Source organism: Orcinus orca, chromosome 13 (assembly GCF_937001465.1).
Source record: "Orcinus orca chromosome 13, mOrcOrc1.1, whole genome shotgun sequence".
Lineage (NCBI taxonomy): Eukaryota > Metazoa > Chordata > Mammalia > Artiodactyla > Delphinidae > Orcinus > Orcinus orca.
The window spans coordinates 39,100,902-39,126,775 of NC_064571.1; the positions used below are offsets into that span (position 1 = coordinate 39,100,902).

At 39.2% G+C, this 25,874-nt stretch overlaps 1 protein-coding gene across 12 annotated transcripts in view; it reads right to left on the reverse strand.

Annotated features, from left to right (window-relative positions):
• The window catches only part of EHBP1 (EH domain binding protein 1), a 494,124-nt gene that overhangs the window by 342,182 nt on the left and 126,068 nt on the right, over window positions 1-25,874 (reverse strand). For 7 of the 12 annotated variants that reach the window (XM_049696094.1, XM_049696098.1, XM_049696097.1 and 4 more), the window contains one exon: window positions 3,350-3,753. In XM_049696094.1, the coding sequence (XP_049552051.1) occupies window positions 3,350-3,453 (104 nt within the window). In that variant the 5' untranslated portion in view covers window positions 3,454-3,753. Of the gene's footprint in view, window positions 1-3,349; window positions 3,754-4,592; window positions 4,998-25,874 lie in introns of those variants that run through there. The other 5 variants (XM_033407280.2, XM_004280643.2, XM_004280641.2 and 2 more) reach the window with 2 other exon arrangements.

Consider the following 25,874-nt stretch of genomic DNA (forward strand, 5'->3'; position numbering starts at 1 on the left):
CTTTCTTGAATCTATTGAGTTTCATCTTCATTCCCTTGAGTTTCAAATTCATGCAGAAATCAGTATACTTTACCCTGGAGTCATGAATGGGCACTTGGTAAGGTTGAAAACATTATTTTAAAATACTGCTTCTTAAACATTAATGTGCATAGTATGTATCTCATTAAAAAGCAGATTCTGATTCAGTAAGCCTTTGGCAGGGCCTGAGGGACAGCAGTTCTAACAGGCTTTTGCAAACTCTCTTGCTTCTCAGAAAACACTTGAAGTAGCAAGATTCTAAAAGGCAATGGCACCTATATACACAGTTTACCTACAAAGGCACAATCCCAATGCAATGCTAACTGTCCTTTCTTTTTGTAGTTTATTTCTTCTTCTCTGATTTATACTAGATCTATTTTCTTATCCTCTCAACACCTACAATTTATCTTCAATGCCTCTTTCCCTTTATTCAGTTGGCATCTCTAAATTTCCTTCCTCTCCTTTTATTTTTCCATACCACCAACACAATACCTAAAATGTAAAAGTAGCTGATAAAATATGTTCTTACAAGGTGTCCAAGTCTGTTTTTATTCTTATGTCCTTTAAATAGATTCTAATTCAGCACACATATCCAATAATTTAAGAATTCTTGCAAGCATCAACATGAGGAATAAAAAAAAGGATATAAGTATAGAAATTGGACCTAATCTGTATTTATCACAAGGACCCTATGCAAAGTAAGGCAAAAGGAATACTAACTAAAAATCATAACAACAAATTTGTATGTAATGAAAAGATTTTAAAGCTTTATTGAAGGATCCACCTATAAATAAAATTCCAGGACATCAAACAAATATATTATTCTTTGGGCACTGTCACCTCATTAGCTTTAAACTATATTTTTAAATGAGAGGGGAAAAATGCAAAATATTTAGAACTACATGTCTAAAAATTCTAGAATATCCAAATGTTTCTTGTGTTAAGGCCAGACCTTATCATAAAGATCTAATTTAACAGGTGTACCATAATGTCCAACCCTAAAAATAATTAAGCCATCTATTCACCTATAATCAAGTTAAATTTTCATCCTTGCTTTCACCTTGAGACACATTAACAATAACTTACACACTTTTTAAGGAAAAATAAAATCCAGGGATGACGCAAACTGTGAGGAAGAAACTCATGTTGTGAATAAAGGATCACCTGACATGTTCTATTTCCCTTAAGAAAAGAGATTCAAATTTAACCGTCTTAAAGTTGATGCCCCCAGCATACTGCCAAGTTAAGAAGTACTTGTAATCAGGATTTTCCTCATGTATTCCCTAGTTTAGTTAGTAATACACCCAGTCCTCCAAGCCAGAAATGGGTATCAACCTAGACCTATCCCTCTCCCTCATCCCCACCCTTTCCAGAACCCTACTGAAATGACCACCAAGTACTATCCATTTTGTGTCCTAAGTGTCCCTCTGCTCTATTCTCTCCATTTCCTCTGCCACTGCCTTAGTCTAAGCCTTTTCTCTCACCTTATCTATTACAATAGCTACCATACCATCCCTGCCTCCAGTTACCTTTTCCACTGATCCTTACTCCACACTGTCATCCAAGTGATTTTCCAAAATATAAACCTAATGTCTCTTCTGCTCAAAACCTTTTCCTATCTCTCCATCACCCACAGAATAAAGTCCACGCCATGTATAACGGCACTTTACTTTTTATTATTTGAATCCTGCCTGCCTCTAAAACATCATAGCCCACTGCACTCCTCCCATCCTGCACTTTAAGCCCCATCATTATCCAACTACACTGCTTGAACTTCCAGCATGCCACATGCCTCCATGCTTTTACATAGGCTGTTGCTTCAGTCTAGAATATCCTTCATTTCTTCCCCTTTAGCTTCCTGGCCAATTACTATGAATCTTTCAAAACTCAACTCAGCTCCAAGAAAGCCATCCCACACCCTACCCTACCCTTAAAGAGTTGATTATTCCCTTGTCTGCCAACTTTGTAAGTAATGATGACATTTTATTGGGCATTTATTATGTACCTGACATTGTTCCAAGTATTTTACATGTATTAACTCATTTAATCTTCACAATAACCCTTCCTATGAATTGGTACCATTATTACCTTTGTCGATATGAAAACTATCTCAGAGGAGTAAATAACCTGTCCCCAAGGATATCCAACCGTTAAGTGATAGAGACAGATAAAGATCCCTACATCATATTTATATTATTGCACCTATCACAGAGAATTTATTTACATGACTGTCATTACCCTGGACTGTGAACTCCTTGAGGGTGGGGATTATGTCATATTCAACTCTAAAGCCACAGAGCCTACTATAAAGTAGGTAATCAGTACACGCATTTCTTGAATTGCACATAAAGCAACATTCCTAACAAGTTCAAGAGAAAAGCATTCGGAAACTAGTTTCCAAATAAATATTCAAATATGCTTTAAGAGTTCTAGAGTAGAGGAAGCTATTTTTCCGTTTAATAAAAAGGATGTTAAAAAGAGAGATTAACACAGACATGAGATTACAGTCCATGTGGACAAGGAAATGGACTTACTTTTGCAGTAATACTGCTTAATCACTGCAATAAATCAAAACCCAAAGTACCATTTGCTTAAGATTAACTTTTTTCCTCTGACTAAATAAGAATTCTTCTTGCTTATCATTCAGGGCAGTGAAAAGAAAGCCCTAAATTTACTTTGCTCAAGTGGAAAGAAGCAAATCATAGACCAGCACTACTAATTGCTTCCTTAAGTCTGGCCAAGAAATGTATCCCATTAGGCAATTAAAATAAAACACAGTTGCCTGACTAAGCACAGAACAAAAGAATTTCTAAGGTTGTATGGACTGGCACTCTATTATGCAAATAATGAAAAGTTATTTTAAGCAAAAAAAATAAAGATCAAGAACAAATTAAAACAGATTATCACCACCCCACAAGAACAGATTTCCGTATTAAAACTCTATTGAAACGTAGACATGTTACATCAAAACATATGCATATATGTTTACAATATTTCAATAGCCATTCTTCATGCCTCCTTAAAGTTATAAAAATCAAAGTTATTCTAAGACTAATGATGAAAGACCTCAAGACCAAATCTACTGTACTTAGTGTGCTCTCATAGTTACAGTCCTCTGAGCCATACTGAAGTGCAGTAATTAAAACCCACAGGGTCGGTACCAGCAGCAACAGTGCACACCACAGTACTTGTTAGAGTAATCTGCACCCCGCCCAGCTTCTACACACTTGTGCACTACAGAAAGGTAAATCTGCTGTCAGAAGCAGCAGAGTTTAGGCCACAGTGAGTTTAGGCCACAGCACAGCAAACTCTACGCCCAGGCACTTCTTACCATTTCTTGGTACATTCAACCATCAGCTCCTGGTAGGAGGCCACAAATTGGAACTTGGATGCGTGTTTTCCCACACGCTGTAGTCTCTTCCAAACTGAAGCCATGATGATCAGTCAAAACAGTGGAGCAGTTCTGGGTTAGCAACACAGCAGCTTTAACAAAGCAGAGGGTCCAAAGCAAAGGAGCTTTGCATGTATGTCTGTACTTTAAAAAACTCAACTACAACTTGAAATGATGTTTGGGGTCCATAAGTCTTCTCCCTGTTTCACAGGGTAAATCACATCTTAGATGAATGGCCCAGTCAAGAACAGTATGACACACATCACAGGATGAGTGAGAGGAGGTTCCCTCATGGAGACATCACCATTCCACCTCGTGGGTTATATGATGTGTATTCTGGAGGACTGAAAAGCAAAACAAAGAGAAAAAATATGAGGAGAGAAGCATGAGAAGTGACTAACCACCCATGTTAGATAACACTGCAACAGACAAGCCCAGTTCTCCGCATGTTTTTCAAACAATGAAACAAAACACCAACCTCAAAAGCCAGTAACATCAAGGATGCAAGACACCAAGGAAGAAATTACAATTCACACCAAAGACGTGGAGCAACACATCAGGTAATCAGCATCAACAACGATCGAGAGGCGAAAGTCGGGGCCCTACCTCCCTCTCCTAGCATCACAGAAGGGCGAGCAGAGCGGGAAAGTCTAGGGATGCTGTTTAATGTCCACCGCCAGTCAGAGGAAGAAGTGGAGTATTTTAAAATAAACTTTGTTTTTCAGCCGATAGTGAATAGCTCTGAGTCCTAGAATATGTGCGTGGAACAAATTAAGGAGCGGGGAAGAACGCTGCTGTTGAGTCGGAGGGGGAAATGGATGGGGAAAAAGGAGTGGAGGGAAATCTCAAGGCAGAGAGAGGGCAGTGTCCCGGCTCCAGGCCACTTGGGCTCTTCTCCACCTTTGCTGCCAACCGGAGGGAAATGGAAACTCCTGCCTGGGCGTGAAGCAATGACCAGCGAGGCAAGTGCACGGTGCGGGGTGCAGTGCCTCCCTCCCCCATCCTCAGGGAATAGTCCGCCGAAGCCTCCTCTCCTCCCGCACAGAGCCCAGACCCCTGCCCCCCAGCTGAGGCAGGCGGTGGCTCGCCAGCGGTCCCTGTCACCCAGGCGATGCCAGAAGACCCCAGCCCGGTCCCAGAGCCCCGGTCCCACCGCACGTCCACTCCCGCCCCCTCCTCACACCTCTAATCCCGCTGTCGGGCTGAGTCTGGCCCGGTTCCCTCCTCAGCGCCGCTCCTCCGTCGCCGCCGCAGCAGCAGTCGCCGCCGCCGCCACCGAGTCCTCCATCCCCGCCGGAGCCACATGGAACAGCCGAGCCAGCCGCGGCGCTCCCGGGAGCCGGGGTCTGCAGCCCCTCAGGCGGACGGAGCGCCTCACGCCCGCCCCCTCCCGGACGGAGTCGCCCCGCGACCGTCCCCCACCCTACAAAACCCTGCCAGAGCCGCCGCTCAGCGCCCAGCACCCCCTCCCCCGCCTTTCTCCTCCGCCACCACCATCATTACCTCCCCCGCCGTACCTCTCACACTAACCCTACCCACGGCCGCTCAACCTCCGTCCGCCCCGCCGCCATTGGCCGGGCCCCGCGCTTTCCCCGCCCACCTCGGCGGCAGGGCCTTTAAGGGGCGGGGACGCCTCATTGGCCGACCCGGGTGCCCATCACAGGGCTCCACGCCCCCCTCCCCCGCAAGTTCTGGAGGTGTTTTTTTCCCCAGCCGGAACGCGGTGTACAGTATACCCTTCTTTAAGAAAAAAAAAAAAAAAAAAAAAACACTGGAACCCTCTAAGGACAATCCCGCCCATTCCTCTGATTGGCTTCGAGAGGGAAGCGATAGGTGGGAGGAGTAAGGAGTGTTTATAGTGATCTGAAAGGTGGTTGCTGAAGGTGGATGTCGGTCAAAGGCGTGCCGGGTGCTGGGCGGGGTTTCTGTCTGGAGTCTGAGAGCAGAGCCCGCGACTGGCTTCGCTGCAGCTGTGGGCTGTGCGGCTACTGGGGTTTTCTCTCCTTTTCTCTCCTGTCCCCACCCTAGGAGCTGGGTGTGCCCTCTCCGCCACTAGCCGCTAGGGTGTTTGCGAGCACAGTCTTGGTTTCACCTCCTGGGGTTTTTCCTCTGACAAACTGTGAAGTAATGACCCGGCCAGCCCCCGCCTAACATTTAGTCAACTGGTCCTCAGTGAACCAGATTCAGTAAGCTGAGCTAGGCACAAAATGTTCACGGTGCAATTTCTTCTTGTTATGATTCTTAAACAGTTCTATGAATCTTATTCTTCTGGTAGGAATTGTAGATGAACTTGGGAGTGGTTGGTATGTAAGAAGGGTAGTTAGAGGCAAAGGAGAGGATGAAATAACCTAAGGAGAGTGTGAGGGCACGGGCACTTAACCTTGTTAAAAGAACCAAGGACCCTTTTGAGAACGATAATGAAAGGCATAGATACTTTCCCAAGGACAAATATGTCCTATCATAAGACACAAAAGTTCGCTTTCAGTTTTAGGTGGTTCACAGACCTCTGGCGTAGAGAAAGAGGACAAAGAATGAAATTGGGGGGTGGGGGGGACGGAGGGCGAGGAATCTCAACATTTGAGGAAGAAGCAAAGTGGGAAAGAGACTGAGGAGGGAATGGTCAGAGAAGTAGGAGCACCCTACAAGCCATGGGCAAATTGAAAAAAGAGAAGGAAGCTAACATATGAAAAGAAAACAAGCAAGATGAATCCTGGAAACAATTAAGGCTCATTCTTAATCTTACTAAGGACAGAGAGCAGGGTGCATGGACAAAATAGCTTGAAAGGTGTTAGGGTCTAGGGAAGGATTCTTTGAAGGACAGGAAGAAGGGCAGTGACCGTGAGAGTCGAGCTCATCTGTAGACATACGGAGGCAAGAGAAAGGAGAGAGAGATTGAAGAATCAGGATAGATGGGAAGACACAGAAGGCTTGAATCCAGTATCGAATTCTATTTCCATTTTCAATAAAGAAAGTGATATAATACAAGAACACAATGTACATTTAACAGAAAAGGGCATAGATATCACTTATTTTGCTATAGTCTCAATTTTAAAATATTAAAGATAACCATAATAATTATATTGATTCTTATTTTGTGTACATCTTGCAGTTCTCTGGTGTCCTTCCTGAGTGGTTTACTAAGTCACTATAACCTACAGCTATTATTATGATCATAATTGGATTTAAGTGTATGGGTTTTGTTGTGTTCTTTTTGTTTTTTTTTTTTTGCGGTACGCGGGCCTCTCACTGTTGTGGCCTCTCCCGTTGCAGAGCACAGGCTCCGGACGCGCAGGCTCAGCGGCCATGGCTCACAGGCCCAGCCGCTCCGCGGCATGTGGGATCTTCCCGGACCGGGGCACGAACCCGTGTCCCATTTATCGGCAGGCAGACTCTCAATCACTGCGCCACCAGGGAAGCCCATGGTTTTTTTTAAATGGCTAATTTATAGAAATGGTCATAAACTATTGTAATCTATGTTGCCCTTCAGGAACAACCCACATGATAATCAGGAGGGTTTTGCATCCTATTTAATATTATTGTTCTTCAAACTTTCTCATGTGGTTATCCTGGCTTCTTTTAATACTCTTTCCCTTCCTAAAAAGAAGAAGAAGGAGAAGGAGGAGTGTGTAGGACCCTAGGGAATCTTTCTCAAGTTGTGGAAAATTTCGAGAACAACAGTTTCTTATAAGACAGATTTTCTTTTGAGGGGAAGTATTTCTCTTGGATGTAAACTCTTCTTTTTCATCCTAGCTGCAAAGGTAGCCAGGAAGAGACCAAGTTTAGAAATGAAGGAATTAAAAGCAGACCTTGACATTGTTGCTAAGTTCAAGTTCACAGGCTCCTGGAGGCCCCACAGAGCAGCTACTTCTTCCCTTATAACTTTTTTTTTCTTTATTAACCTGTCTGCTAACTAAATTTATTGGAGAATCTTAAATATATAATACTTTAAGATCTTTTTATCCACTTATTCGATACTGAATACCAACTGAGTATTGATCACATTAAATGCTATTAACGGTACATAAAAGGTATAGTCCCTGTTTGCAAACAGTTTTCAGAAACAGATGTTCAGCATGCATGCAAGAAAGTAAAACAAATTACTTCACCTCTCTGAGTCCCAGCTTCTTATTCTGTCAAACAAATAATCATGCTTACCTTTCTGGGATGTTGAGGAGATGGAAGATATGTACGTAAAGTGCCTGACACATAGTAAACAGTCAATAAATGGTAATTAATAATGTATACCATTGTGTTTGGTAGCAAACAGAGTCAAAAATAATAAGTAATAAACAGTAAAAAAAAAAAATAGTCCTTCAAGAATAACATGGGCAATACTTAGTTGCTACCAAACATCACTACCTCAAGGAATAATGAATCTCAAAAGAAACTGCTTTTAACATTATTCATCTCCCATTAACTCAGTGATTACCAAGAGTGGAACACCAATAACTTACGTAGACTCATAATTTTATAATAATTACTAAGAATTCATTTATCCCCAATTCCCATGACCACCTTCCATGCCATATATAATCTGAGATCTTTTGACATTCTAGAAGATAACTTTTTCTTAAGGTTCCCATTTCCCCTACCTACCAGTAAGTACATCCCACTGACCCTCCCCCTTCCAAAGGGGAATTTCCCACTGTGCTTCTGCCCCTTTCTAACCCCCTGTTTACTCAGGTCTTGATTTATTATCTCCTTCCATCCCAGGCTTAATCTGCATGTAATAGACCTGTAGATGCAAGTTACTTTAATTGTCCTGTCCATTTGCCCCAGGTGTTGACTGCAAAATTTTATAGATATTTTACTTAACAGAAGATTCAACATTTAAAATAATTTCTATTTTGCCTTTAGGTATCATCAAGCTTACAGTGAAGATAGAATACAAAAAGTAAAAAAAAAAAAGGAAAATGCCACCCCAAAACTTCAAATCTTCTCTGCCATGACAGTTTTGAAATGATAGAAATTATTTTCAGTGAAGCAGCTTTGCCAGTCACTGTTTCAGAAACCCCCCAAATAGAGATTCTAGTCTATGAAGTGCACCCACAGGCTTGAATTATTATCATTCCTGATGATAAAATTCTTATCCCTGGATTTTACAGTTTTTGCAGTAAAAATTGTCAGAGGTATTATTGCAGCAACTTATCTGTGCCTTAGTCATAGTAATAAGATTTACTTGCAACAATAGCACTGCAGATTTTTGCATTGTGTTTTCCAGTTACCATAGCAGCTATACAATACACAACAATATTACTGCAATTTTTAACTGCTAATGAAATTATTTCTTTTAAACCCATAGCAAACAAACTTATTCTGACAATCCTATATAGCAATTTTTATATCCTTAGAAAAACTCACTGGAACAGGCTAATACTTCTGAAATATTAACTGAGGTTTTTGTAGTAGTTGTCTTTCTAGGTATTTCTTTTTATCCTATGGCCTTTCTCCTCCTATACCCCACCCAAAGACACCCTCAGCATCGTACCCACCCTCAAGTAGGCTGGTTTTCACTCATTGTTTCAGGAAAGCAGTATAACAGAATGCAGAGAAACAGGGAATTTTTCCTTGTTTTTGAGTTTCAGAACCCTAGTCCTTTAGGGTGTAATGAAACGGATCCAGTTAGAGACCTGTACTGTTCAATACGATAACCTCTAGCCATATGTGACTACTGAACACTTGAAATGTGGCTAGTTCACATTGAGATGTGTTGTCAGTATAAAATATACACAAATTTCAAAGACTATATAAAAATGAAGGGAATATATCTTATTTAAAAGTTTTATATTGATTGCCTGTTGAAATGATAATATTTTAAATGTACTGAATCAAAAAGACATTAAAAATTAATTTTAACTGTTACTTTACTCTTTTAATGTGGCTACTGGAAAAATTTTAATTACACATGTGGCTTGCCTTATTTTCCTGTTGGACAGTGCTGGTACAGACAATAGTAAAACTTCCTTTCACAGAGATAAGAAATGGATTTCCTGGACTGGAAGGGGAAGAAGAAGTTGGGTGGAAAGTAATGAGAGGCCAGATGCTGATGGGTCCCAGAGAACAGGACTCACTGCCGTATTCTCACTCTATTCTGGCAGAAGCCTTGGAGAAAGGCAACTGAAATGGCAGGATCTATCTATGGGATCTGAAAGCCGAGAGAGATAATTTCCATTCATTTTTCTTTGTTAGACCCCCAGAGAGGTGGCAAGACCCTAAAGATAAGAAAAACCTGGGACGTGTATCTAGTCCACCCAAGACCAGTTCAATAGAAGTTTCTGTGATAAAGGAAATGTTCTATATTTGGCTGTGCAATACAGTAGCCTCTAGCTCCTGGGACTATTAAGCACTTGAAATGTGGCTAGCATAACTGAGGAACTGGAGTTTTAATATTATTTAGTTTTAATTAATTTAAATAGCTGCATGTAGCTGGTAGCTACCATAAAGGACAGTGAAACCTTACATAGTACCATGGAGGTTCTGGAAACCCAACATGATGACCCCAGACACCCAAAAGGGTGCAGAGGCAGAGGAAGCCAGCAGGCCTCAAGGGACCTTGCTGACAGACCAAGATCAACCCAGCAGCAGTCTGTGGGACCAGCTGCAACTGAGGAAGGATACAGACTGGAAATCTTAGGAGAGCCAGCATGGTAGAGGAGGAGCAAAGATTAAATGTTCCCATCCTCTTCCTCTGACATGCTAATCCTATTGAAGTCTCCTCAATATAGATGCAATCCCTGCCAAATTGACTGTGATTAAGTGTCTGCCACCCCTTGTGAAATCAGCGCTTGAAATAGAAATTGGGTTGAGTTATGGAAAAATGAAATTATGTTTCTTGCAAACCTGAATTTTTTTAGATTGAGATTTGTACCTGTTATATAACTGAAAGTAATAATTCTAACAAAGTATTCAATACTTAGAAACATATGTTTATTCTCTTAAAAGGGAGCCCTGGGCCACAGCAGTGAGAGGCCCGCGTACTGCAAAAAAAAAAAAAAAAAAAAAAAGGGAGCCCTGTTTTTCTCTATCATTATAGGACCCAAGCTCTTTGGTTGACATGAAAGCTTAGAAAAGCTGCATCAGAAAACCATCTTTCAACTAAAAACAGTATCCTTTTGTGAAATTGTTTCTGTTCCAGCTACCCATGAATGAATCTTTGCAGTTAGCCATAATGAACCTTTGCACATTGAACCTGAGGTGGCACTAACTCTAGGACCTCGATTATGTTCTAAACACCCAATTTTGTCCAGCCCACAACGTCTAGGAAAGGCCAACCTGGACCTGGTTGGTGGAGACACAGGAGCATCCTTGGCTGCCTTGAAATTCAAATAGAGACAGAAACAAGTCTACAGATACCATCCATAGGTAATTCAGTAGGCCTGACTCGGGCTGTTTATATGGAGCAACATATGAACTATTAGAAGGCTCAGAAATCTTCTTCAAGAATATATTATAAGTGATGATGATATTCAAAATGTAGATACTCAAAATGTTAGCAACAACACAGCACAGACATCAATCAGCTAGAGTGGATGACAGCCATGAACCATCAGCCCAGCTATCCTATTGTGAACCAGCTAAATATCAGCTTTGACTCCAGAGTACCTTTGCTGGTCTGTCCCATCCTCCCGGTCTGACTCTTCAGATTACTCAAGATAATTTCATGATGGTAAAGTCCCAGCCCAGGAATGCTGTATATGCCAAGGTAAATGCAGTTACAGAGATAATTTACACTTTGGCAATAAGTTGACCATTACTGGGATTATTGCAGAAAAGATTTGAATTGGAACTAGGAGCCCTTTCTGAGAAAGTCTTTGCTAAATATAATAAATTTACCTCCTGTAAAATCAGTGGGGATCTTTGACCAAGGTTTATTGGTCATTTCCCATTAAATGTTAAGAGGCTTTAATGAATTTTAAAGAGTGGGCTGACCTCTGCTTCTTTTTATCTGTGTTTTCAATATTTGGAATAAATTCCGAGTAACCAAATATAGCACGCAGCCACTGTTTTCCTCTGAATAATTCCTGGATGACTATATTTAGTATGAACAAGATAATATAATTAAAATCTTCTGAAATAATTAGGCTAGATAGGAAAGGCAAAGAAAAAGCAGTAGGAATTCACAATCTTGGAGGGCACTGAATACCCACCGTTTGGTGTTGAATTAAAGCATTTCCATCTCAAACAGTGCAAAAAGCAGCAAGCTGAAATCAGGCAGAACCCCACTTACCAGGGCACTGGACGTGGGCCAAGGGAAAGTAGCCCTGTTGCAGAAGCTTGTCCTAGATGAGTAGAGCTGGAAAATAAACCCAACTTTCAGAGGGCAGGATTAACTCATGCATAGTTTGGGCAATCTGCTGGGCAGGGCAAAATGGTGAAAAATTCCAGGGCAAGGGCAGTAACATGGGAGCCAAAGAGAGCTGCAACATCATTCCAGATCTCGCTTTTTATAGTAAATCAACCAATTAGTGACTGGGCTTACAGAGAGTAGAACATGGCCTGCTAAGTAAAGAGGACTTTGTGAGAGCTGCTGGTTATTTCTCCATATTTTGTTGCAACTTTTGGATGATATTTTTAAATATTCCCAATAGTGAATCATTGATATCTTTCTCCAAGGAAATAAAGTCAACTGTCGAGCAACAGTTAAGTTTTTGTGCTATCGTTCAGTCTTCTAAAGAAATCCTGATATCCTCAACATTAAAAACATGATATTTTATCCCTGAAGTGACAAATTTAGTTCTACTGTAGATATTGAATATAGTGCTAAGCTACACTGGTTGAGAAATAATTATCTGGCATTATCAGCGTCCCACTTCTTATTTCAAAAACTAATGCAAGCACCTTTCCCCTGATAACCAGTATGATTCAGTGTAAAAAAGGAGAGTGTTGCACATGTGCATCTTTCTTTACACAACACATGCTGAAAATATGTATACTTAGAGGTCATAACTTGATCACATTTAAAATATTCACTCTTTCCTTGAACAACCCAAGCAAAAGCAGGAGGTCTGTTGTTGACTGCTTATCCTCTTTTATTCTTGTAATAACACACTTTGTAGCTAGTCACGAAGCTACCTTCTGCATGCCTCTTCCCCAGGCTACATCACAATTTACAAAATAATAATTACTAAAATCCTGCAGTTAGTTCTCAGTGATAAATAGAGTAAACTTGTTGAGTACTTCTTCATACTTGTCATGCTGGTAAATGAAACCACTACAGTGCATGCATGATATTAACTGCTCTTCAACATTATATGCTATGGATATTTGCAATGCCCAGGGATGATATTTGGTCAAACAATTTTGTCAATAGTTCATTCTGCTTTCTCTTATTAAAATCTTAATAATTTTCAGCTGATTTTGCAACAATGTAACATGTACCTACTTTTGCTACTAGAGTAAAACTTTGAATGAGAGTTTCATGATTTTGATTTTCTTTGATGATAGTTTTAGTTAAAAATACATTCATTTATTAACAAGTAATTTATTAACTTATAATATTCTAAGTAATATTTATTAGCTAATTTTTTAATAAGTGAATGACTACTAAGCTCAAAGCATTGTGCTAAGTATTGGGACTACAACACATCAAAAGAGAAAATCTCTGCCCTCAAGGAGCTCACATTCCTCATCAGTTAGAAACTATTATTTAGTGTTTACTTTAGAAAATCTCAATTGATGAGAGGTGACTGTGTGTTGTTTAACAATGGCACAAAAGCTAATTAAGAAATGTGTTATAAAATACAATGGACTGGGGAGTAATATTAATAGATTGCTCCCTTAGTGAAATGAAATTTTTGGATATTTATTGTTGTACTTCCAATTTACACCTTTATTTCTTTGTGGCTACTTGTGCAAAGTCACAAATAGACTTTGTCACAGCCCGTACAGATTTATAATCTGTAGTTGCACTGTACAATTATAAAAATCCTGTTTACAATTTGTATTTTTAAAATTTGAATTGTAGTATTTATATTACTATTTTATCATTATTTTTATGCTTCATTGCAGCACTTCAGAGATATTGATCCATTTTTTTTAATGATGGATATAAGGCAACACTCTTTTAACTGTAAAAATGCAAAATTAACACATGGCAAAATTCAAATTATTGTCTGAGAGAGGTTATCTGAAATCTGTTAAATGTTAGCCAGAACAATCTGATCCATGCATTCCTTGGAGCTCACATGGAACTTTTAAGAATGAAATGGTTATTAAGAATGTGATAGGATTTTAAGAAACACACACCCATCCCATTTGATTTCCCTCTTGACTCCTTAAAAATTAAAAAAAATAACAATAATAAAAGCTTATTTTCACTTCCCTTATTCAGAAATATTTTAGCTCTATTCCTATTTTCAGAGGTAAAATAATTAAAAGTTGGTTTTTATCTTGTATGTGTTCTATGATTTTTAAAAATGTAAAAATAGATATATAAGAGAATGAAGACTCAAATAGAATGCACCAGTATATGTTGGGGTGTAAAGATTATGAGTGATATCATTTTCTTTTTTAAATTCTCCTTTAATGTTTTTAGATTGATTTTTACAATAAAATAATGATTAAAATTGCATAACTGAGGTCTTAGATTGAAAATATTGTATAAATCGTTATGTACTCTTTAAAATGTTCTCTCACCACCTAAAAGCTGCCATCTATAGTTTCTGCTTACAGATCATACCTAATTGATAAAAATAAAAACTTTTCCCAGAATAAATCCATTCCTAGTACATCTAACACATTCTGATTCTGGATCTATTTTGCCTATCTACACACTTCAGTCTGGAAGTGAATGAAGACTCTTCTTTCACAAAATGTTCTATTCCTATGAATGTGTTCCGTATTTTATATCATGAAAAAGGGATAGTTTTCATTGGCACTTTTTATGGGCTTGAATCGCTTTATTCAGCTTTAGAACCATGAATTGCATGGTCCTGCTGGATATTTTCCCCATGACCCTCTAATTTGAGGCTCATGTTTGACTCCCTTCTTGTTATCACATTCTGTATGGAGGATTCTGTTCTCTGCTTCAGTGTCAAGTCAGGTGCCTCAAATAAGCAAATATTTACCAAGTGCCTACCATGGACGAGAAAGTGTTGACTTTAAAAAAAAAACTATACATTTTTAAAATGTGTAAAAATTTTACATTTAAAAAATCTGTAAGTCACAGAGACCTCAAGAAATTTAAACATATTTCAGAGGGAAAAATGTAAGCTCTAACAAACGTAATAGCTTGTAAAATATTCAAATAACAGTTTAAGACAAAATTCAAAGAGATATAAGAAATCCATTATTGTCTTATATTCTGAAGAGACTCAAGCCAGTTGTGGCAAAGCATGAACTGGGTTCCTGTTGCAGCTCCATCACTTACTAATTGGGTCATTCTAGGAACTCACATAACCTCTGGATGGAGAGGGGAAAGTGTATATAGATATAGATAAAGATATGATATACAGATATAGATATAGATACAGATGTATCTCCAAGTCAAGCCATGCAGACACAATTCTGGGAAAACTGGTAGAAGTAGAGTGATTAGGAAAGAGAAGCAATTCCCTCTTGGGTTGGTAGCTATAATGATAAATATTCTGCTGCCAGTGATCTCCACTAGAGCAGGCCCACCTGAAAAAGGAGGAAGCCAAGAAATGAAGCAGAGAAAGAGCTGCTTGATTTGCCTCATCTGTAAAATGAGAAATGGGAAACTAATACTTTGCTACCAGGAGGTAAAGTTTGGAAGAGATAAGCTCTTAAGACCCTTTGCAGCTCTAATTCTGTGATCTTAAAAATACCTGCCTTGGGCTTTCCTGGTGGGGCAGTGGTTGAGAATCCACCTGCCAATGCAGGGGACACAGGTTCGAGCCCTGGTCCAGGAGGATCCCACATGCCGCGGAGCAACTAAGCCCGTGCGCCACAACTACTGAGCTTGCGCTGTAGAGCCTGTGCTCTGCAACACGAGAAGCCACCGCAATGAGAAGCCCGCGCACCCGCAACGAAGAGTAGCCCCCGCTCTCCGCAGCTAGAGAAAGCCCGTGCACAGCAATGAAGACCCAATGCAGCCAAAGATAAATAAATTAAATAAATTAACTTTTAAAAAAAGGAAAAAGAAGAAAAATGCCTGCCTTTAACAAATGGATACATGTGTGCAAAATCAAAAAGAGGCACTTAGTATTTCTCAATAGTTTTTTCATTACAATAATCTAGTTTTTGCTGTCTTAAGAAGGTTGGGCTATTTTTTTTTCCCAGTTGAGGCTACTTTTGATTATTTTTGTCTATTAATTTTCTGATTGACCAAAAGTTGAAAGTTTATAGTCACAATTCCCATAGTGAACATGAAGGCAGCCCAGTGTCTGTTAAGAACATGAAAGATACTGTTCCTAAATGTACCTATTCCTAATTCGATTGTTTATACCTAGTCCTAAAGGGGAGAGTAATCGTAAGTAAATTTTTGGTCATTTACAAAATTATTTATGATAAATTATAAACAAAAGTATTGATAGAACATGTTACTCTTTCTAGAGTATATTGCTTGTAACTTCAGCGGCAGTCCGAAAGCTCAATCTCTTCCAGGATGAATTGCTAAGGTTTTTTGAACCCTCTTTAGACAGAGACACCCATGATTCACAATGATTACTTGAATATGCTGTGAAGATTAAGAGTACAAAACAACCATATACAAAAATTAACACAAAATGGATCATCAACCTAAATGTTAACAGCTAAAACTATGAAACTTATAGCAGAAAATAAGAGTAAATTTTGTGACCTTGGACTTAGCAATGGTTTTTTAGATATGATCATAAAAGCATGAACAACAAAGAAAAATAAACTGTGCTTTATCAAAATTAAAAACTATCTTTGTACTTCAAAGATATCAAAAAAGTGTATGACAGCCAACAGATGGGAGAAAATATTTGCAAATCACATACCTGATAAGGGGCTTCTATCTCAAATATATAAAGAACTATCACAACTCAACAATAGACAAATAATCCAATTTTTAAAAGGACTAAAACAGACATTTCTCCAAAGAAGATATACAAATGTCTAATAATCTAATCTTATGAAAAATGCTCAACATCATTTACCATCAGGGAAATGGAAATCAGAACCATACTGAGTTACCACTTCACACCCACTAAAATGGCTTAAAATCAAAGACAGACAGTAACAAATTCAAGCCCATTGCTGGTGGGAGGGTAAAAAGGAATAACTTTGGAAAAGAGTTTGGCAGTTCCTCAAAGTGTTAAACATAGAGTTACTATATAACTCAGCAATTCCACTCCTAGGTGTGTGTGTGTGTCTATATATAGAGAGAGAGAGACACACACACATTTCTGTTGGGTATAAACAGAAATATAAACATATGTCCACACAAAAACTTGTACATGAGTATTTATAGCAGTATTATTCATAATAGCCAGAAAGTAGAAAGAACCCAAATACCATCAGCTGATGAATGGATAACAAAATGTAGATATCCATACAATGGAACACTATTCAGCTATAAAACGTAACGAAATACTGATACAAGATACAACATGAATGAACCTTGAAAACAAGCTAAGTGAAAGAGGGTAGTCACAAAAGACCACATATCGTATGATTCCATTTATATGAAACATCCATAGTAGGCAAATCCATAGAGAGAGAAAGTAGATTACTGGTTGCAAGGGGGTTAGACAGAAACTCCATATCCAGAAATATGGGGTTAAACTCCACATAATGGGTGTGGAGTTTCTATGGGGTGATGAAAATGCTCTAAAGTTAGTTAGTGGCAATAGTTGCACAGCTTCATAAATCTAAAAAAACGTTGACTTGTACACGTTAAAAGAATTACAAAAAATGTGACATTTATGGTATGTGATATAAAGCAGATATTAAGAAAAATAAAAGAATTTTGAAACACACCACTGACCAAAGGCACTTGCCATTTATATTATTTTGCAGTCACATTTAACGAAAAGTCACAAGGCAACTGAATATACTGGACAGCTCAGCAAAATGTAACATTCTAACACAGAAATTTAAAATGTGAAAGCGCTCTACACTTGGAGTTAGGAGATGTGGGTTCTAGTTTTTCCTTAACCCCAACCCAAGTTTGGAGGCAAAGATTGCTAATTACTGTGAATACTGATTTTCCTTTTCTTCTCCAGCAGTAAGAACCTCGGATTTTGGCTGAGACATTTTCACTCAGCTGAAGACCTGCCAGCCTCTTTTGCAGCTAAATGTTGCTATGTGTTGATGTTTGGCTAAGTCTTATGTGTAAATTTCAAGAAGTCTCCTCAAAGGGAGGGAATGTGCCTTTCCTTGTCCCTCTATCCTGTTGCCGGAATATAGATGGGTTGGCTAGAGCTCTAGCAGCTATCTTGGACCATGAGGATGAGGGATGGCAAAGTGGCAAGCTGGAAGAAGCCTGGGTCCCCCACAAATGTGTAGAACCACTACATTTACCCTGAAGTGCCTACCACCAGACATCTTTTATATAAAACAGAAATAATCATATAAACCACAGTTACTTTTTTCTGTCACATGTAATAGTTCATAATCCTAACTAATACACTGGGTTTATGAAGAGTAAAGAGGAAAAGGCCCTTTAGATTAGTTTGGAGAGGAGGAGTCTGCTCTTAAAAAAAAAAAAAAGAAAAGTTAAAGCCCTCTTTCTGGATGGAACACTTTCTAAATTAACCTGAGAGCACACAAGGACTCTTGATCTTCCAAAAGTTTGCCGACAATGGCAAAAACACCTAGAACTGTACAAATCTGTTTGTCATCACTGCACCTGCCTCCTCTCCCTGGCATTTTCATATCAGCTGAGATCAGCCAGAAAATCCCAAACACTGTGGGTTTCAAATTTGATTACTTTGTAGGGAAAGGGTAGAATCTTTCCTTTGAAATAGGTTTCCAGTGGTATTCTAATTTCTTTTTCGGTCTACTCCAGTTTGCTAACCTTGACTAAATATATATCGTTACTTAAGCATGTGATTGAAGGGCATAAGGACAGCCCCTGGTGGGTGATAAAAATTAGAACGGGTCAGCAGTCATTCACAATCTTATTCAATAATTATTTTGAATTATTCAATTCAAAAGCCCAATTTTTAAAACTCATGCAGAACTATATTCAATATCTTATAATAACCTATAAAGGGAAAGAATCAGAAAAAAATATATGTATAACTGAATCACATTGCTATACACCTGAAACTAAAACAATATTGTAAATCAACTATCCTTCGATTTAAAAAAAAAAACTCATGCACTCCATCATTCCCAGGTGGGCTTTTTAAACTACTCCAAGAGAGGGACCCAGAGACTCCATCCTCTAAGTGCTATGTAACTTTTAACCAGACTGCTTTTGCAATTCCCTAGATTACTAAAATATGTCACAGTCCATCTACCTTTGGGCAGATCTCCCTAAAACTTCAACTATTATTGACAATAAAGATCTGATTAAAAAGCAGATTTATCACAATTTATTGTAAGTCCAGAAATAAATAAATATATATATATATATATATATATTTTTTTTTTTTTTTTTTTTTTTTTTTTTTTTTTTTTGCTGCATTGGGTCTCTGTTTCTGCGCGGGAGCTTTTTCTAGTTGGGGCGATAAGGGGCTACTCTTCGTTGTGGTTTCTCATTGTGGTGGCTTCTCTTGTTGTGGAGCACAGGCTCTAAGTATGCAGGCTTCAGTAGTTGCAGCATGTGGGCTCAGTAGTTGCGGCACGCAGGCTCTAGGGTGCGCGGGCTTCAGTAGTTGTGACATGTGGGCTCAGTAGTTGTGGCTCGCGGGCTCTAGAGCACAGGCTCAGTAGTTGTGGGACATGGGCTTAGTTGCTTCACGGCATGTGGGATCTTCCTGGACCAGGGATTGAAGCAGTGTCCCCTGTAGTGGCAGGTGGATTCTTAACAACTGCGCCACCAAGGAAGTCCAGTTCAGAAACTTTTAAAACAACATCCATGCAGATTCTGCCATACGAAGAAATACTAAATACTAGAGAATCCTGATAAATGGCTTTGCTTTTTACTTCCTAAAATTACAAAATCTATTGCCTTTTCAGTAATAACAATAAATGTGTATATTTTATCATTCATGCATGAAGGACTAACACTTTAAATACGAGAACAAATATGCAATAAAATTGTTTCTCTGGGGAAAAGGTCAGGATTTTATATTAATGTAATCATAATATAGCCAGAAGATTTGGGAAACAGAGTCTTAAAATTTAACAAAATTTTTTTATTCATTTTTATTGGAGTATAGTTGATTTACAATGTTGTATTAGTTTCTGCCATACAGCAAAACGAGTCAGTTATATGTATATGTCTATCCACTCCTTTTTAGATTCTTTTTCCATATAGGTCATTACAGAGTATTGAGTAGAGTACCCTGTGCTCTACAGTAGGTCCCAATTAGTTATCTATTTTATATATAGTAGTGTGTGTATGCCAATCCCAATCTTCCAATTTATCCCTCCCTCCCTTTCCCCCCAGTAACCATAAGTTTATTTTCTACATCTGTGACTCTATTTCTGTTTTGTAAATAAGTTCATTTGTATCATTAAAAAAATTTTTTTTTCAATATCAGCAGAGATTTTGTTTCAGGAAGATGGGTATATAAATAGAGATTCTGAACCAGCCTACCTTTGTTTTTCACTTCTATCACACTTGACTTTTTCTCTATTGAATTTAATCTTACTGAAATTTCTTATTTCCACAGCTCACTGATTGAGGCTTCTATGTTTTAATCAGTAAGACTGACTTGAGTTCTATTACAATTAAGGCTCCTTTTTGATAAAAAAGACTACAGATCTTGAGAGTTCTTTTTAAATTATTAAATATTTTTGCTGGCTTAGTGACTATTAAAAAATAACAGGTTTCAAGTGATTCATACACACAGTTCTGGGACTCCTGAGTATGGATGGATAAAATGGGATGCACACAACCTTACACAGGGTTGTGTGAAAACGGCCTTCTCAATAATTGTAACAGTGCCCTCCATGAATTAAAGCCAGGGTAGTCATTCTGAAACTAGATCCAGTCCTGTATCACTCCTCTACCAAAAACGGGGATTAATGCACAATTTCCAGGTTGTTAAGAAGATGATAAAAATGATCTGATTTTGATTTGCCCGTTTCAAAAGTGGTTTCGTATGCTTTCTCTATGATTAAGGCTAGGAGGGAGGAAAGGTGAAGTGTTGAAGAAAGGAAAATAAATTGTCTGACACATGGCAAGTACTCAGTAGATGCTGATTTCTGTCCTTTCTGTCCCTTCTGAGGGGAGAATATAGTAACTTTGTTGATTAAATTGACAAAGTGTAAGGGAGGAGATGGTGCCGACGGCTCATGCTATCTGAAATTTCCCACTTATACATCCATAATAAATCACTCTCTTCAGTAATTATCTCTCACACAAAACATCAGCACTGGAAAGACGTAATTCATTTAAAAAACTCTGCTACTAGATATATTACTTCACTGCTTTTGCGAGGATGAAGTTCTAATGAGAAAGAACGTTGAGGAATCTTTCCCAGAGTCTACTTCTCTATGAAAGTTCCTCTCTTCTTTCAAAAGTAGTTCCGTCTAATATTCTGTGTACTTATTCGTGCTGGTAAAGAAATCCTCTATCAGTTCTCTTCCTTTGGATAGTTCAGCAGGGATTACTTTGAGACTGAGTCACTCTTGCTATCTTTCCTTGAATCTCCTCGACCCCAAATTTTATAAAGATACACTCACTCTTGTCTCCTTGATCTTTCCATGGCTGGTCTGTGTCAAATTTCTGGAGCCCTTGAGGAGTATCTTTAAAGGAATATCTTTTTTCTTTGTATTGGAATGCTTACAAACAGTTTCATAGAACATAGCTGGCTTCTTGTATTTAAGTTGGCACATTAATCCATTAAAAAAAAGCAGGGGAGTTCAATGAGAAATTAATATGCCATGTTACAAGTATATTTTTATCAAATGTAGGTAAGAATACCAGAAAATTAGGCAAATAATAAGTGGTTACTTAGAATTCCTAAACAGTTTATACTTCTACACAGAGGGGAAGCCCATACATTGCAGCCCACCCATACCTCACCTGAGAACCTCAGGAACTTTGCTCATACAACTGGGATATCCAACTGGGATTTCATATGTCCATTTTGTACTACTGGAAGACTGCACATTGGTCAACAGAGAGATGGGCCCAAGGCAAAACAGTTAGTTTATTATTTCTGATTTTTTAACCAAGAAAGATTTTCCCGCTCCCTCCATCAACAGGTGGATTGTCTAAGGATTTGAAGAAAGGCAGTATTTAAATAAAAGGTTTACTTACATTTTGAAAAGTGAAGAGGGAGTGATCGTAGAAAGACAGGGTTTAGAACTGGAAATAACCCGAGAGAAAATTCAATTCAAACCCCCTTCTTAAGAATAAAGAAAAAGAGACTAAGTAATCGTTTGTCTGCTTAGTTCAAAACAGCTAGAAGGCAAGAGGCCACAGGGAATAGTAGTTAAGAGCATGGTCTTTGTGGTTGACAGTGTGGATTTGAATCCAGATCTTCTAGGAACTGTTTGAATGGTTTCCTCATATAAAAAGTAGGAATAACAGGACCTGTCTTCCAGAGTTATTGTGAAGAGTAAATGATATGACTTATTGATACATAAAGTGCCTAGAGCCTAGAACAGTTGCTGGTCCTCAGTAAGTGCCTGGCAAATGTTATTGTCAGCGCAGGAACCCAAACCAGAATCTTTTGACTCCAACTCTTGTACACTGCATTGCACTATTAACACAGCAGGCCAAAAGGATTCAAATGTTTACTTAAAATATGGGATTCCAAATGAAATAAATTGTGTGCAACCTCATATAATGTTTTTAAAACATTTACTAATCATTCATGCAAGCAATAATACCCAGTCCTTTTCAGATGAAATTAAACGTTCCACTTTTCTCAGTGATTTAGCTGTTTTCAGATACACACAGCTCAGTACAAAGAGATGACCCAAGGGACTTTTTATCTGCAATGCAGAGAGCAAGATGGAGACAATTTACATCCGAACTTGCCGCTAGCTCCAAATGGCATGTATTCATCATTTAGTGAGTTCAGCGCCCTTCAGAGCTTCAGTGATCAGGACAGAAATTGCCCACTTGTTTATGCCTGGCTGGACTGAAAATATAGGGAGAGGAAGAGGTGAAGCAAAACACCACTCCCTGCAAGAGTTGGTTCTGGATTTAGGAGTCCAGGGTTAATGCTGACTTATCCAGGAATAGTAGCCTCTGTCCTAAAGAGTAGGCAAAATGCAGATGACCTGAGGTGTATTATTTAGGGGTTGCAATCATGCATGTTATTCCTGTCTGTCCCACAAAGGACTTGACTGCAGTTAAATGTAGGGCTGTCTTCCTTCTGTTCAGTACAAAGCCTCACTCGCACTGGGCAAGTGGGCATTTGCAGCAACATGTGATAACTTGGTTTGTATCAGCAACAGGAGAAGTTGCTCTCAAAGGTTGAATTAGGAACTAACCAGCCCCTTTCCCGTGCCCCTCCTTCAGTGAGTGGGAACAGAGAGAGAAGTACTGTATTCTCCTTTCCCTATTGAGAGTAAATTAACAAAAGGTTCCCATTGGAAAGTCAAAGAATCAGTCCCTTTATACAAAAGGAATTTTGATTTTCCTCCAATTTTTCACTTCAAACGATATAGAAATCTTTCAAGATAGAAGAATATGGTCTTTTATCCTTCAGTTATCATAATGGTCTCAGTGATAGGAAAGAAGTGTACACCGACAGTCAGTATTCTGAAGTGTACACCGACCGCCCCCCCATTATAGTATTAAGCATTTATTTAGCTCTAGAATTTGAACCTTGGAGCAAAATATAACTTCTGGAATATTAAGAAGGATTATGGACTCTTATGGGTTGAATTGTGTCCCCACCCCTTTAAATCCTTATGTTAAAGTCCTAACCCCCAGTACCTCAGGATGTGACCTTATTTGGAATTAGGGTCATTGCAGAGGTTGTCTAGATGAAGTCCTTAGAGTGGACCCTAATCCAATATTACTGGTGTCCTTATAAAATGGGGAAATTTGCACACAGGGAGAACACCATGTCAAGATGAAGGCACAGAACAACAAAGATTGCTGGCAAACCACCAGAGGCTAGGGGAGAGGCATGGAACAGATTCTTCCTCACTTCAACACTGTCTACACAACACTCTTGGACTTGTACCCTCCAAAACTCTGAGGTGATTCATTTCCTTTGTTTAAGCCACTTAGTTTGTGAAACTTTGTTATGGCAGCCTTAGCACACTAGTATATGGAATTTCTTTTCTTCTCTTTCTTTCTTTTCTTTCTCTCTCTCTCTCCCCCTTCCTTCCTTCTTTCCTTCCTTTCTTCCTTCCTTCCCTCCCTCCTCTCTCTCTCTCTCTTTCTCTCTCTCTCTCTCTCTCTCCCCCTCTCTATCTCTTTCCCTCCTTCCCCCCCACTTCCTTCTTTCCTTCATTTTCTGGTGGAATTCATGGAAAAAAAGAGACTGGAAGATAGGAACATTTTTCTTTTTAGCCATTGATGGACTTTAATGCTTTCTGTAGCATTAAGAAATACAAATACTTGTTAAAAGGCATATCCATACCTAATTGTGACTAAAGTTTGGTAATAGTGGGCAAAAAGGGCCGCCCCAAGGGAGGCCAGTGCCTTCTCTGTGTGCTCAAAATCAAATCAATGGCTCCTAAAACTCAATGGCTCATTACAGGCCCTTAGAGAACTCCAGTCTTTCCATTTCTCCTACTGTGATTTTTTCATTCCTTGACCAAAGAACCCATTTTTCAACTTGCTAAATAGCTTTACTTTGTCCAGACCTATCCACCCACCTCCAAAATGCAGCAGAAGCAACATTCTAATACTACTTTTCCTTCCTTCCCAAGGAGTAATTCCACGTGCCCACCCGCTACCCCCATCCAGAAAGGAGTCTAACCCAGGTTTTAACTAATTGTCCCCTCTCTTTTCTATCCACTGTCACATGAAAAATGAGTCTCCAGGACTATCCTTGGCAATTGCACTCTTCTAGGCAATGACACAGATTAAACTCTATCAGTGATACAGCATCAAGGCCACTGACACTTGCATCTGAACATCTGTGCACATGCACATACCCTCCCAGAGTTGCTCTTTGTTCCCCAAGATGACACTATTAGATAATAAGTTCCAACGTGTGTGCACTTGTGCCTGATAAGGCCACTCTGAGATCTTCTTGTGGGATCTTCTTGTGCCAAGTGTGTCCAACACCTGTTCTTGGAATAAAGACCATCCAGACCCCAGAACTACTTGTTGCTCTTAAAGGAGCTGCATCACCCATGATGCGTTTGAAGCTTTTGTTCATAAAATGGCAAACTCTGTACCTCTAGCTTCCTTTATAGCTTGCAGTAGTGTCCTAGCCATCTGTGATGTTACCACATTGCTTGAAGCAGTTCTAGGCAAATGGGTATCTGTCATGTTTGCCCGCCCATCATTCATTCCTCCCCCTTCCCTTGTTTTCCCACTTTCTCCCTTTGTGATTTAGATGCTGACCTTATTTACCCACCCCTATGTCTCTACTATTAGTGAAAGGAAGTACACATGACCTAAGCCAAGCCAATGAAACTCAATTCGGGGCCTTGTGCTGAAACTGCTGGGAAAGAGGTACTGTCTCTATTTGACTTGGAGTCTAAAGAATATAAGCCTGGAGTTTCTAGGGGCCACTAGGTGAAGGGACTCTCCATAGTGGCTGTATCAATTTACATTCCCACCAACAGTGCAAGAGGGTTCCCTTTTCTATACACCCTCTCCAACATTTGCTGTTTGTAGATTTTCTGATGATGCTCATTCTAACTGGTGTGAGGTGATACAATAGTTCTACTCTTTTAAGCACAATAGGGTTGGTTATAAATGGCCTGTCAACATTTCTAGCAAAGCCAGATTTTCTACAAATAAATTTGTCAGACTTCAAAGCAAAACTGTCAAGAACATAGAACTGTGCTATCGCAAGTCACCCTTAGCAGTTACTTAGACCACTGCCTCATTTCAGTCATGCAATCTTACGTGTATTCAGGTTTTTAAATACTTCACAAAGTATTTTCATACACATTATTGTATTTGATATTTGCTATCTCTCTGGGAAGAAAGCTGGGCAATGTGTTATTCTCCCCACTTTGCAGATGAGGTGCAACAACTTCCAGAGGTTAGGTTATCACTGGTTAGCGGTAGAGGTAGGACTAAAGTCCCACGACTCTTTACTTTCAGACTAATGTTTTGTTTTCGCTATAACCATTGTCCTTTGTCACCAAATAGCCTCACATTCCCCCTAGGTAGCACTACTGCATGAACAGCTCTCTGAAAGGGTTCAAGTTTAACACCTTTCCCCTGTCAACTGCCATCCAGTGGTCCACACCTGGAAGAACCCAGATCTTCTGACTACTAGAGTCCAGTGACCTCTCATTAAACTCCAGTGCTTCACTCCCCTTCCTC